Source organism: Sparus aurata, chromosome 12, assembly GCF_900880675.1.
Source record: "Sparus aurata chromosome 12, fSpaAur1.1, whole genome shotgun sequence".
In the NCBI taxonomy this organism is placed as follows: domain Eukaryota; kingdom Metazoa; phylum Chordata; class Actinopteri; order Spariformes; family Sparidae; genus Sparus; species Sparus aurata.
The window spans coordinates 216,102-230,763 of NC_044198.1; the positions used below are offsets into that span (position 1 = coordinate 216,102).

Genomic DNA, 14,662 nt, shown 5'->3' on the forward strand with positions numbered 1-14,662 from the left:
GATAGCAACTACAAAAAAATAACAGCTCCTCCAGTCTTGATTGTGTAATGGCAGGTTGTGCTATTTCGTCTTCTGTTTGTGTGGGAAAAGTCCAGCCCGGTGGCAGGCCACATGGCATGGTAAAGGTAAGGGTTCAAAGCAACTAATGTACATACAGATGGTGTTGGTAGTGATGATTACACTGTGAAAAAGTCAAAAAGTTCAAGTAAAAAAGTTGTCTATCACCAGTTTAAGCCCTCATTCGCTTTTAATTAACAAAAACTTTAAATTGACTGTCAATAATTTTTTTTCCATTTGTTTTTACAATTTCAGCACACAATAAGCTGAAAGAACTGAAATCAGAATACCATGTCAACAAGTTTTGTTTTTATTTTGGTTCAGAAAGCATATCAGAGCAAGGTTACAGTTATTTGGCAGCCCTCCAGAAGACAAAGTTGAATAAGTGAACTGACCTTTGGAATGACTTAATTGATACATGAGACATATGTGTAACATCTAATACATGTTGGAGAAGATAATAGTGAAGACAATCTCTTGGGGGGGGGGGGGGGGGGGGGGGGGGGAAAGCAAGGCAACATTTCTTCAGTACCAGAGTTGGCTCCAGAGATGACACTGTGGACAGGATGCCTCCTTCTTAGGAGCTCTTCTTCTCCTCAAACATTATGTTTGCTGTAGCCTTCTTGGCTGTGGACAAAAATCATTTCATAGTTTCTCATATCATAATACAGTGCATTACAGAACATCACATCATCTGCCTGTGTCGCACACACACACAGCAGATGTCTTCTTTACAAAACTGAATCTCAACAAGCCACAAATGTTTCATTTTACAAGCCTATGAGAAAAGTGAGAGAAAGCCCTTTGAGCCACTGGAAGACTTTGTCTGTGAAACATCTGTGAAGGAAATGTTGAGTTTCTTTGACATTAACTAATGAGTCAATAAGAAGAGTGTTAACAAAGTACTGTTTTCAACCAAGTGCTGGAGTTGACATGTCTGTTTTGTGCTGCCGAAATGTACAACATACAGAATTTATCAATAAACTGACAATAAACATAGAGGAAATGTTAAGTTTGCCTCAACAGCAAATTGAAAGAGGAACACATCAAACAAGACTAGATAAAAACCTTGTATGGCTGGACCAGGTGTAAAAATGCAGTCAGTTCTTGAACACACATTATTATATATCTACTCATTATTAAAGGAGAACTTCGGTCGATTTCAACATGCAGCTTTATCGCTCAAGCTACCCTTGACTAGCCAGTACCGAAAACATGAACACTTTTGGTCCACCTCTTACAGGGCTCCTTGAACGGAGAGTTAGCATTGACAGCTAACAGCATGGGGTCAGAACTTTACACTGTGTTTTAAGCGTCTTAACATGCTCCAAATCTCACCCCAAAAGGTATGCAGCATGAGCAGACACCTAAGAACACAGCACTGTAGCGTTTATGACTCACAATGAATAAAAAAGTGGTTAAAACAGTGTGTTTGTGCAAGCAGCTACATACCATTTGTTGACATCCGTGTCGTAGACCAAACTAGTCGATCCGTCGAGCGTGCGCTTACTCCCTCACTGGCAGCGACGGAAACTTGAATTTTGCAGACAGAAACGTATTCCAGCATTTTCGTTTTTCTGTTCATAACGTACATGTTCATGTTACAGCCTGCCATGAGCCATTAGCCCTACAATAGCCTGTTATGAGTCTATTCGCTCTGCACCGAGAGCTAGCTTGTCTGCTCATTATTATTCTTACAGAGAGCAGAGCAGAGAGTCCGTGATGATCGAAGCAGCGCTAGTTACTGAAAATGGAACGAGTTTGTGCAATGCCCAATTGTGGCAATAGAATGAAGAAATATAAGAATATAAGCTTCCACCGTTTGCCTCTCTACGACCCCAAAACATCACCGTTGTGGCTGGTCGTCCTTCAAATAGACGTGCAAACTCCGTTTGAACTCTGTGCGGGTGACACACTGTGCGCTATCCTGGGACACAGTAGGCTGTATGATGTCCCACTCCTTACAGCATAGGCTTTCCTCTTCTGTATCCATTTGGACACAACATCCACAAGAGCACCACCAGGTCGCCGATGTCCTTGGCCGTGAAGCCGCCTCTACCTGTTCCGCTCTCTGCGCCTCTCTCTCATTCTCTAGTGCTAGTAACTCCTCATCTGTATACTCCGGTACGAACAAATATGGACTACCGTCGAATTCAAAAGGTTCGTCGTCGATGTCTTCCACTTCGACATCAGACAAGCTCTCCATCGTGACTATTTCGGAAACGGCTTTGATCATCACGGACTCTCTGCTCTGCTCCCTGCAAGAACCATTAGCATGAGCAAACAAGCTAGCTCTCGGTGCAGAGCGAATAGACTCGTAACAGGCTATTGTAAGTGTAATGGCTCATGGCAGGCTGTAACATGATGATGTACGTTATGAACAGAAAAACGAAAATGCTGGAATACGTTTTTGTCTGCAAAATTCAAGTTTCCGTCGCTGCCAGTGAGGGAGTACGCGCACGCTCGATGGATCGACTAGTTTGGTCTACGACATGGATGTCAACAAATGGTATGTAGCTGCTTGCACTAACACACTGTTTTAACCACTTTTTTATTCATTGTGAGTCATAAACGCTACAGTGCTGTGTTGTAAGGTGTCTGCTGATGTTGCATACCTTTTGGGGTGAGATTTGGAGCAGGTTAAGACGCTTAAAACACAGTGTAAAGTTCTGACCCCATGCTGTTAGCTGTCAATGCTAACTCTCCGTTCAAGGAGCCCTGAAAGAGGTGGACCAAAAGTGTTCATGTTTTCGGTACTGGCTAGTCAAGGGTAGCTTGAGCGATAAAGCTGCATGTTGAAATCGCCCGAAGTTCTCCTTTAAGACAGCTGTGGCCTAAAAAAATAAGTAATGCTGAGATCTACTCTATTTCACCTTAATTTACTTAACAAATTTCCATTTAAACTTAACTATTCCCCATTCTGAGTTTTACATTTCATGTTTCCCATGTCTTACTGCCATTACCATTTACAATTTTGACTTCACAAATGCTTGAAGTTTGAGCTTTTTTCCGCTTTTGTGTTTTTACTTTACATATTTAATATTTCACATTTTTGTTTTTTCTATTTACTTTTTCTTTTGGAGTTTATTTGTGACCTTGTTATTCATAGCTGTGTGGTAAAATCTTATTAATTGTCATTTAGTTTTATTTACCGTTAATTTCTATTTGGATTTAGAATTTTAGCCAAAAATATCCTCCATACAGAGGTGGCTTTGGCTCTTACACTGGAAAATGAAAGAAACCATTTCTAGCTCGATGTATGAACTTATGTATAAATATTTAGCAAAACAATCCAGCATTGAGGCAGCTTCCCACAGAATTCTTTCAGTGCCGTTTCCTTTCAAATGACTTCTGCGGAATATTGGCTGATAATGTTTACTTGAAACCCTGTCTATTGGGCTCAATGTACAGTTAACACAATACAAATGGGTGTTTACTCACCCTCATCTTTGAACTTGTCAGCAGCTTCAGATGCCTTGTCCTTGAGATTCTTCACCACGTCATCAATCTTGGCTTCATTCTTGAGAAAAAATGGTCGAATGATGCAATTATAAATCTTGACTGATCCATTAGAGGGAGTTGGAGCCATGCACCACACCAAGAAGGCACACTGCAAAAGACAAGAGCTCTTATGAAACCACACTTAGCAAAAATATAAACATAAAAACACACATTTGTTTCTCTCCAATGTTTTACAAGTTGATCTAAACCTTTCTGCACACACTCTCTGCAAATATTTTGTCTCAAATTTTGAGCACAAAGCCTGATAAGTGTACAGTGGTGCTTTTGTCTGGACACAATAAAAGGCCATTCTAAAATGTGCAGTTTTATCAAACAGCAGATTGCCACAGATGTCACAGTTTTTATAGGTGTGTGCTATTGGCATGCTGACTGCAGGAATGTCCTCCAGAGCTGTTGTCTGTTAACTGATGTTCATTTTATTACGATAAGCCATTGCTAATGTTTTCAAGAATTTGGCAGTATATCTATGGAATTAGATTTGTGCCAAAAGAAACAAGCAAAAATTCCATAGTATGGAATGAGATTTGTGCCAAAAGAAACAAGCAAAACTTCTTAAATGTCAAACAAAAAAAGGAATTTGAGAGAACATAAATCTCATTTCAAAAATAAAACTTAGAACTTGCAATCAAATAATTTGTCAAATAGTGTAAAATATTGGTCTTTTACTCTTCTAATAATGCATTATTTTGTTTACGGTTCCCTCTGCTGGTCTCTCTCCGCTCAGACTTTTGCGCTGACTCTGAGCTTTGCGGTCTCTCTGCAGCTCTTTCTCGTTTGCGCTCCCTGACTTGTTGTTTGCAGTTTTGGCACAAACCTCTCGGGTAGGCGGGCCTTTTCAGCAGAGCATCCCCATTGGCTAATCAGATTTTGACTGACACAGCTCAGAACCTATGTGTAGGCGCTAAACGACCCTGGCTTTAAAACGGAGAGAAGAAGAAGATGACGACGACAATGAAGAACAACAGTAACAACCCACAACAAGAAAAACAAGTGAAATGTAAGTAGTTATGACATACATATATTGTTCTTCATTGTCGTTGTCGTCCTCGTCATCTCTTCTCTCCGTTTTAAAGCCGGGGTCATTTAGCGCGCTAGCTATCTACACATAGGTACTGAGCTGTGTCAGTCATAATCTAATTAGCCAATGGGGACGCTCTGCTGAAAAGGCCCGCCTACCCGAGAGGTTTATGGACAAAATTTCATATCTCGATATTCATGCCAGATATCTCGATATCGATACGATATGACTACGGGTTCGGTGAAAACCACGCATTTTTCAGAAAAATAAAGAGATTATTTTAAGCCATATACAAATGGTTGATAGAGAAATCTTTACCAAATAATTACAAACTCACTACAGAGACAAATATATTTGAAGTAAGAGAGAGAGTGAGAGTGAAGATCGAGACTCAGCAGCTTCAGGTTATCGCTGGTAAAGTACCAGTGGAATCTAGAAAGACTAAGAAGTCAGAGAATTAACGGATCAAAACAGAGTAAACGGCAGCTATCCGGGCTCAAATCCACAGAGCGAGCGGCCGCAGCGTCCGCTCCTGCTGCCCCAGCCAGTCCCCCCACATACACACACCTGCCGCCTGCAGCCGTGTGAGAGGACAGAGAGCCGGCGCTGCTGCAGGGGAGCCGCAGACTACGATGACTCTGAGCAGCAAGAGAATTACAATATATCTCTCGCCTTTCCCCTGATGATCTGAATAAGTCGCTAAATTTGTTGCTAGTCACTTTTTAGAATTAAAGTCGCTAAGAGGGTCTGAAAAGTCGCTAAACTAGCTAGAAAGTCGCCAATTTATGTGTGTGCGTCTCAGTCTCCGTCTCCCTCACTCCCGCCCTCGTATGTTTGTCATTGGTTGGCTTCAGCTGTCGATCCACAGCAAGCATGAAATAAGCTTTGTGGTTGGCTGGCCTTAGCGGTGCATTCAAGGGCAATCGTAAAAAGGATGTTTGTTGTGACTGCCAGAGCTGTACGTGCAGGGCGAGCGGGGTAATCTATATTGTTTATATCGTTGCTTTTTCGATATGAATATCTTGAATGTTCATATCTAGATATAGATACGATAACGATATATCGTTCAGCCCTAATAGCAAGGACGGCGGTGTACCAGGTTGCGTTAACGCCTTTTCTCTGCTACACTGGGCTGCAGGTTTTAAGAGTCTCTTCTTTCTAATAATTATTTGGGACTCTTTTAATCTGGATTTTAATATTTTCGGGACTATTTTCACTGTATGCATTTGTAATTGTAAAATAAATTTGAACTGTTGTCAACCTGAACTCTGGCTCTTTGGTCACTTCAGTTTTGCTCTCCAGCCCATTTAAAAAAAAAAAAAAAAACACCTTTCCCCCTTGCAGTAAAGCAGGGGTCTTAAACTGATCCAGTAAAGGGCCGCTGTGGCTGCAGTTTTCTGACTAGACTTATTCAATCAACTGAATTGTCTTTGCACAGTTGATTTGTTGGATCAGGGTCAGTTGATTGAGTCAGGTGTGTTCTTGCTTGGTTGGAATGAAAACCTGCAGCCACAGCAGCCCTTTACTGGATCAGTTTGAGACCACTGCATTAAAGTCTTGAGGTCTTTTTTTTTTTTTGGGCTGTGTACAGAAACCAGGTGAGACAGTACCATCATTTATTCTAAGGTCGCAAGAGCTACATTGCAGGTTGCAATGGCATGACCCTGATGATGCCCATGCTGATGCTTCCCTGCGAGACCAGCTGCTGGTGGGGTTGTGCTTATGTCCACTAGCTCAGGCCTTGAAGGTCTATGCACAACATAATCCTGGTGAAGACTTTGCTGCCATACGACAGGAGAGGCTGCTGCTTGATGTAGAGTATGGAGATCCACAACCCGAGGTAACATGCTCTTCTGTGAACATCTTGAGTGTTCCCCTCTAAACCATTGCAGAGTAACAATTGGAAGGAGACCTTAAAACAAGAGATCATGGAGTATGTGAAAACACAGATGAAAGGACACGCACAGGAAATGATGAGTGAAATCAAACCACTTCTTCAGCCAGCCAACCATATTGCGAAGTTTTGTAGAAAGCCAGCTGCCTGGGCAGGGGTTACTAGTCCACCAGATGAGTTCAGGGCCACGGGAGCATCATTTGAACCCCATTGTTGGGCAATGTCCAACAATAGGGCTCACCACTGAGGGAGTTCAGCTGCAAGGACTGTTAGATACACTGTCACAGGTCGTATTAATGCAACAGTCTTTTTGAGAAGCAGTTCACTCAGGTTAAGTATGAACACTTGCACACACCCGCTTATTATTGGCGTGAATGTTGTGACTGCCTGCTGGGATGAGCTCTTCAAATGGCCAGGAAAGTCCTGTTTTTTTCCCCACAACAGCTGACAGACCAGAGAGCTTGGATGGATGCCTTTTTAACCTGCTGCCATGTGGAGGACGCCATGGCGGAGAACGGGCTGCTTGGATATGTGCGGCTGGCCAGCCGGCCGGCGTGGCATAAGGGCTCCTCCGAGAAGTGAGGGGCTGGTGTGGGGTCGTGCTCAGATGGGCCCAGGAGGAGCAGACTATTGTGCCCCGTTGGAATCCATGCCTGATTCTAACGACATGGGTGTGGCTAGGACACTTGCTGTGGTAAAGAATGGCAGAGTTCCTGTGCGGGTCTGCAACCCACATCCTTAGTGTGTGTCTATAGGTTGGTTCCAGAAGCGGGGAAAACTGTTCCATGTAGACGAAGCTGATGTAATGCCTTACCTCTGTCCAGGATCGAAGAGACTCTAACTAACCACACTCAAGGAGAGTGGTTTTCCACCCTCAATTTGGCCAGTGGGTACTGGCAGGTCAAGACGGGATGGAGAGAAAACAGTCTTCTCCACCCCACTTGGACTGTATTAAAATTCAATGTGAAATCAAAATGTAGCATTGAAGTGTAATTCCTATCAAGTGCATCAGGCCAAATATTTTGAGAATCAAATACAAATGTTGAGTGAAAACCAATTCACAAGTTTTTTTTCAGGGTCATCCAGATATTAGCGGTATTATAAAATGCAGTGCGATGAGCACTTGGAAGATTCTGCATCAATGTAGAGACGGAGCATAATCCAGACAAATATAAACTGTCTCAATCCTTCAGTTGGGAACACTTTGTCATTGTGTTTATAGCACATATGTATAACTGCGGTTATGTAATTATTAATTAGTGATTACAGCTGGAGTCACGAGACCTAGGAGTTGCCACTTTGAATGGTATTTAAGATGGTCAATGCCAATATAGATATTTACTAGCAAGAAAATGTAATCAAATTCCTGTGACCAATCTATGCAATGGAGGCAGGATATCTTGCATTTTAACTTCATTCAATAAATCAGTGCACTGAACAGTAAACACTTAATTTGTTAGTTATTAAATAACAGACCTCCCTCTGTTGAGCAAACTATGTAATTGCACCATTTTAAATCACTAGGCCAAGCATTTTCTGGACCTAAATATTGTTAGCTGTGTTCACATTGGAGATCAGCTTTTTTTTTATTAGAGGGGCCAATCCAAACTGTGTGATGTAAGATGTCTTGTCTCCTCCACATGTGAACGTAGTCGCAATTTCTGAGTCAGGGAACATGGCTTGAAATATATTTTGAATTTCTTCATCAGCAGATCGATGCCTCACCACTGACTATAGAATCGCCACTTGCAGCGTGGGGGTTGTCCCAAATGTTGTTCAGAGATCACCTACAGGTGAAGAGCTAGCTAATGTAAGCCACTGATTAACGTTATTTGAGGTCATTGACTATGCTGCTGCTTCCATCACTGCTACTGCGCTGCTGGAATTAAAAAAACGGAGAAATCCCAGACTTTTCTGCCATTTGCTATTTTTCACTATGCATGTTGGATTCTTCCGCCTTCATCCCCACTGGCAGAGTTTGAATGTCTTCTCACAAACCGCGCACCTAGCTTTGTCCAGATGTCTATGGACAGACTTCAGCCAGGGAGAAGAGTTGCTGTTCCCGAGCCAGGTTAAGACACAAGGGATGACTCCCGGGGTTGGGCCCAGGACCCAAAAGGAAAACAAACTGTCTAATCATCAGTCAGTAGTACCCGATGTGAGATGCGCTGTCATCTCCAAAATTCTCACCGCACTCATTTTCACCGTTTAATTTTGAAAGGGCAACAACCAATGAGGACAGAGTAATGACTGTCTGACAAATCCTGAAAGTTGGTCGCCTTAGTCAGTGGTCCAGCGCAAAAAAGTTCTCTTCCCCTGTACAAATTTTTAAGACCCTTTGAACAATGACATTTCGGATCATTTTAAGTCAATTTCGAAGCCTTCAATTCAATTTAGATAAATGAAATTAAGACCTTTTTTGTCCATAGTCATACTTTAAAAAAAAAACAGAAAACACCATTTCTCCTAAACAATTTAGGTAAGATTCAAATGGTAGACAGCAGATGTTTTATTGATGTGTTGTTTTCATCTGTTGTTCATCCATGTGGCTGGTGGAGGTGTTTTTTGTAGTGTTGCTGAGACATTTTCACCAGTATATGTCTAGGTTGTGATCCACTGCTGCTCTACAGCTATAACATTAATGCCAAAATCTACTGCCTCTTCCACTGAGTATGCCAATCCTTGCCTGGTTTGGAGTCTGCAGCAGATGGTCATTTTGTTTCACCCTCTTTATCTTTAGATATCTTTCAACACTTTGTTGCACCCTAAATCATACCAAAAAGCTGCTAGCCTATAGGAAGTTAATTAGTTAACTGTCTGCCTGCACCCCTGAGTGACAAGGCCTAGGTATGTGCCTAGAATGCCTCTGTGTAGTTCCTGGTCTGTTATCATATCTATTGGACATTCCTGAGGGCTAACACGAGCTCTCTGGATTAAATGGCAGATGGTGAACCTGTTGTGGAGCTTTCAGCACTTTGATATTTGTTATCATCAGTGCAGTGTACTCCGCCCTAACATCTTAATTAGTCTTCTTTGCTAAGAATAACCAAAGGAAAACCTACACTTTCTCAAGTGAGAATATGGGCCTCAGGCATTGAAGTCAAGAGTTGAAAGCTGCAATTTAAACTCAGATTGAGTCAGTTTCTGTCTAGTTTTAGGAATCAATGTTTTTAGCACATCTGCTGAACAAACAAGCTTAACAGATCCAAGTAGGATTACCTTTCCAATATAGTAGAATGGGAACCAGGAGAGGAAGATATCAGCAAAAAACTCTGCCACACTGAAGACTCCATACACCACCCAGTAGGTCAGCCATTTAGTATCATCCTCTTTGGTGGCACTTTCAATGGCCTTAATACTGAAAAGAGAGAGGAAAATATGTAAGAGAAATGGTTTGATATGTAAGATTAACATTACTCTCACTCTTGAAAGTGTAATGTGGTTCGAATGTGGTCATTTTATATTCAATTAAATCTATTTTTTCTCCCCTTCCTTATTCTCCTTTTCTCTTGCTTTTATTTATCTTTCTCACGGAAGCTATTGCAAATATAAGCTATTGCAAATATTGTCTTTTTACCTACATGCTTCTGACTACTCTGATGAGTCTGATACAGTACATTTTTTACATTTTTAACCAACATCTACAGAACAAGATTGAACTGCTTAATTCTACAGATATTCTACAAAACTGTAAATCAGACAATGACACTGTATGTAATATGTGTTACAGAATCAAGGGAATAAATATTAAGTTTTGATGTCTGTCTGCTACCTGCAGATTTAAAATACTATTCTGTCATTAAAGCAACATTACGTAACTTTTTTTTACCTTAAAATAACACCTTCAAAATCATTTTGATGGTACAGTGTCTTGTTATGTTTTATATGTGATGAATGGTATCTCTGTCACAACCACTTCATACATCCCTGTGCCAGGTTTAAAAGCATCCTCGTCTCTGCAGTGTCCGAGTGTCTTCAGCTCTCCTAACTAAGCTTTTGTTCTCCTCTCACAAGTAAGGCTGTATCTTAGCTAGGCTTAATAAGCTTTGCTTTGCTTATGGCCTCATACCACTGGTAAGTGGAACTATCCTTTCCTTCACTAAAGATGATTAGATAAACCTTGTCAAAAACAAACCCTATGTGGACTTTTTTTTCATTTTAAAATAATTATATGCCTGAAATCCAGCACACCACTTAAGTACTTTAACAAAAGTAAATCAGCCTTGAGTCTCCATCAATTCAATTACTTTGTTCTGTCTGTGTGTGTGTGTGTGTGTGTGTGTGTGTGTGTGTGTGTGTTTAGGCATATTTGTTATCTATTGGGGAACAGTGACCATGTCTTATACCCTGCCGCCATGTCATGTCCAGTAGTCCTCATTGCTTCCAAAGACCAGCCCTAATGTGATAAAACGGCATTTGAGGTCCTGGTTAAGGTTGTGGGGTAAGGTTCTAATTAAGGTTGGGTTAAGGATCGGGAGGGTTAGCCATAAATAGGTTGAGGTAAGGGTTTGGGCTATGCTGCACATATGAATGGGAGTCAATTTAAAGTCCCATCAAGGACCTGTGCGTGTGTGTGTGTCTGTGCGCGCGTTCGTGTGTGTGTGTGTGTGTGTGTGTGTGTGTGTGTGTGTGTGTGTTGCGTTGAGGTACAGGGCGGAACCCAACACAAGTGCTTTATGAGTACTGTACTTACGATATGTAGGCAGGGTAAAGAAAGCCGATGAGGTTGCACAGTAGGGAGGCTCCGTAACCAATGACCAAGTAAACTGCGATGATACCGATGACAGCTGGAACAAATCACACCACATGTTTGTTACGCTTTTGTTTTCACGGATATATTAAGCATTTGACAGTGTATTGCAGAACCTATTGTAAAATACCACTAACATGCTACAGCAAATACAAACATGTAGGCTACCGTTTAAATGACATAATTTCTTTAAAATGTGAGCAAAGATAAACGCTCTCTGTCGCGCGCTCCCTGTATCTTTCCGGCTGTGATGCGGTCGGTCTCTTTCCGTTTTCTCCCTTACGTTTGTTCAACTCACCGAGAGCGATGTACGTCCTGTTTACTCCAGTTTTTGCCTCGAATTTTGCCAGAACATCTGTAACGAGATTCTTTTCATGGAGAAACTTTTCAAATCTGTCTCTGAGCCCCTGCGCCATGACTGCACTTCCTTCTTCAGCGATGCTGATGATGAATTACGAAATCGTTGAGTCAAACTGCGACACTCCCGCAACGTTAAAACACCGCTGAGTCAGACAGGATGTACAACACAGCCTCCGATCTCAAGCTTCACATTAAAAGCACGACTTCTTTTTAAAAATAAATTTCAGTGATAACATTTTAGTCAACGTAAATTTAGACAACCTCTCATTACCTTATTAGTGCACAGTCAGTTATGTTAACAACGCTTGCCTCTTGACGGGGTCCTTCAGAAGCCTAAAAAAAACCTTTCTTTTTTTTTTTTTTTACACTTGGCTAGTATTTACATAACGCTAAGGTGGATTTTGGGGCCCTTCTCCTTCCTCTGAAAGGTGCACATCATGTAATCCACGGGGTTGTTGGGACTCCAAGAGAACTTCCATGCAATGATGTGGCAGAACTTATGGAACTGTCAAAAATTACAGTATTTGTGTAGTGGTATAAACTACTCATAACTGTTCTCCCTAATAACCATTACAGTCGTATGTGCTTAGCAATTGATTCAGTAATGTCTAGCACCCTGAACTTATCTAACCATTAACCTGAGGACCTGTATGTGAGAATGCAAATGGCCACATCAGCTGGACTGGACAATAATCAGACTTTATCTTCTGAGCTCCCCAATAACAGGTCTATGTGATGTCACATTGAATGAAAGGAGCAGGTCATTGTCCAGACAATTCACAGCAACTGAGTGGGCTTGCAGATGACTCCTGGGTGCTCAGGCACCACCCCTTGCCTACAACTAAATGGAATATTTCCAGTGAGTGATAATGTGTGTGACACAATCTCTTGTTGTGTGCTACCTGGGTTAATGTGTAACTAATATGATATGAGAATTCATATGACAAAAATGGCTTGTGAAAATGGCTGATGGTAAGGGCATATGCACAAGGCCCAGATTTTCATGCATACACCACTGCAGTCAATATATTTTGGTCTGTCATGAAAATATAATTCTGTAAATTGTCCAAGATGGATGTTAACATACATATGGTCTTAGACCATATGTATGGTCTTAGACATTATATTATTATAAAAACATATACAAGCGATCTAAACTGTGATTCTGTGTGCCCACATTGTGATAGAGCCTGCATTTCCCTGATGTGATATAATGAAAATGATCCAAAATACACTTTCCCTCTTCATTGAGTTCCCAGTTTCCCCCAAATCTCAAAATGTACACCCTTGTATTTTTTTTGTAAAAAGGCAAAAAAAAAAAAAGAAAAAAAAAAAATCAGGTCTGAAATATGTTAAGTTTCAAAACTTAACAGCAAGCTGCATGAGAGGATGCTTGATTTATTGCAATTTAATGATTGCTGATTATGTTTTATGTGTTATGTTATAACCAGTGATTGGTTACTGTCACTGTGATCAAATTCAAATGTGATCTGTATTCACACACAGCAGCATAATTTGAAAACTTGCATGAAGATTCATCTTTAGATCTATATTTTGAACTGAAACAATCCTCCTAACTGTTGTAACAGTAAATTGTTTTTTAATTTCGGGAAATCTCACTCCAATTGTAATTGTATGCATATTTACTGTGAAGGTAAATGGAAGTGCATGTTGTCTCACACATACATTAACTGCCTCTAGCTTGATGAAGCTGATGCTCAACATTTATTGAGTTGAGGTGAGTATATTACCCTGACCTAAGTCTAACAGGCATTGTTTCCTCTCAACCTATGTAATCTTGCAAAAAGCTCGGTTTGGCTTATGTGTTGATGAAGTTAGACAAAGGTCACTGTCACATTATGATTTTCAGAGCTAGCAAGGAATTGGCATAATTCTTTACAGGAATATCTCCTGGAAGGATAAATTCAGGGCACAAATACCAACACAGAAGCTTAACCCTATGCTGCCACACCCTTCCTTGTTTGATGACATGGCGAAATACAGCTGTTTGCATAAAATGCAAACGTGTTGCAGTGTATAGCAGCTGATTTAGAAGCATATGAATCTACTCCGGCATTTGTTGAAAAGGAATTAAGAAGAATTTGGCATGTTATTTTCTTTAAACTCAATGACTACTCCTTACATAAAGGCTATGTTTCATCTACAGTGTCACAGGATATGTCTTGGCTCAGAACTTCATCATTTTAGATTCAAGAGCTGAGTCTAAGCATTTGACAGTGTTAAGGTCCACATCAGATCATCCAGAGTGAGGAAATTGTGACACATATTGTACAGTCTCCACCTGTAAACATTAAAAACAGTCATAGCAGCAGCAGTAAAAACCTGACTTGTTTTGGTTTGGATATATAATAATATTATTGTTCTAATAATTATAATTACAACTAAGTTGCAAGCAGCATTGAATGGGTCCTCGCACTCCCTAGAGTCGATGCGTGGGGCATCCACAATAACACTCAATACATGTTTCATGTTAGGTTCAAGGACACCAAGTTAGACCACACAGTTCTCACAGCAGGCTTACTTCTCATGCCACTAGGTGGTGTAATGACTTTAATTCTAAATTGGCAGTTAGATGGTGAATAATGTGCTGATCATCGTGATACTAAGGGTACATTCAGACCAGTGTGTCACTCCATGGTCCGTGTGTGTGACTAGCTGGGAACCCCCATTGATCAGACTGCTGAAAGGCGAAGCTGCTATGTTGTTATGCTACTAGCATGCTAGTCCTACAATGATCGTTGTCATCCACAGATGTGTTTTAAATTGTTGAACAAAGCCAACCTGAGTGAATACACACAACACATTATATTCCACTGTGGCTTCAGTCACAGTCTGATCAACAGCTTATGATTGGCCACCGGATCATGAAGTCGGGCTGATTTTCTCCAAAAGTTCACTCAACTTTTACCAGTGGCGTAAGTATCTGCGGTGCAAGCGGTGCAGCTGCACCGGGGCCCAAACGCCGTCGGGGGCCCAAGAAGGAAGAAAAAAAAACAGCTGTCCAGAATTGCCACAGGCACTGTTTTTGTGAATGAAATAT

At 41.1% G+C, this 14,662-nt stretch overlaps 1 protein-coding gene across 1 annotated transcript; it reads right to left on the reverse strand.

The window, feature by feature from the left end:
• Positions 1-346: 346 nt before the first annotated feature.
• Positions 347-11,771, reverse strand: reep5 (receptor accessory protein 5). Its single transcript, XM_030436424.1, has 5 exons — positions 11,540-11,771; positions 11,185-11,278; positions 9,711-9,849; positions 3,499-3,667; positions 347-684 (listed from the first exon to the last, which is right to left on the reverse strand). The coding sequence occupies exons 1-5, from the start codon at positions 11,655-11,657 to the stop codon at positions 635-637; spliced, it is 570 nt and encodes a 189-aa protein (XP_030292284.1). The 5' UTR covers positions 11,658-11,771; the 3' UTR covers positions 347-634.
• Positions 11,772-14,662: the final 2,891 nt, after the last annotated feature.

Excerpts from the sequence above, each read along its gene's own strand:
- reep5 (XM_030436424.1), bottom strand. The coding sequence starts at position 11,657 with ATGGCGCAGGGGCTCAGAGACAGATTTGAAAAGTTTCTCCATGAAAAG. Across the intron at positions 11,279-11,539 it reads CAGGACGTACATCGCTCTCG|CTGTCATCGGTATCATCGCA; the intron begins GTGAGTTGAACA and ends GATTTGTTCCAG. Across the intron at positions 9,850-11,184 it reads CTTTACCCTGCCTACATATC|TATTAAGGCCATTGAAAGTG; the intron begins GTAAGTACAGTA and ends CTCTCTTTTCAG.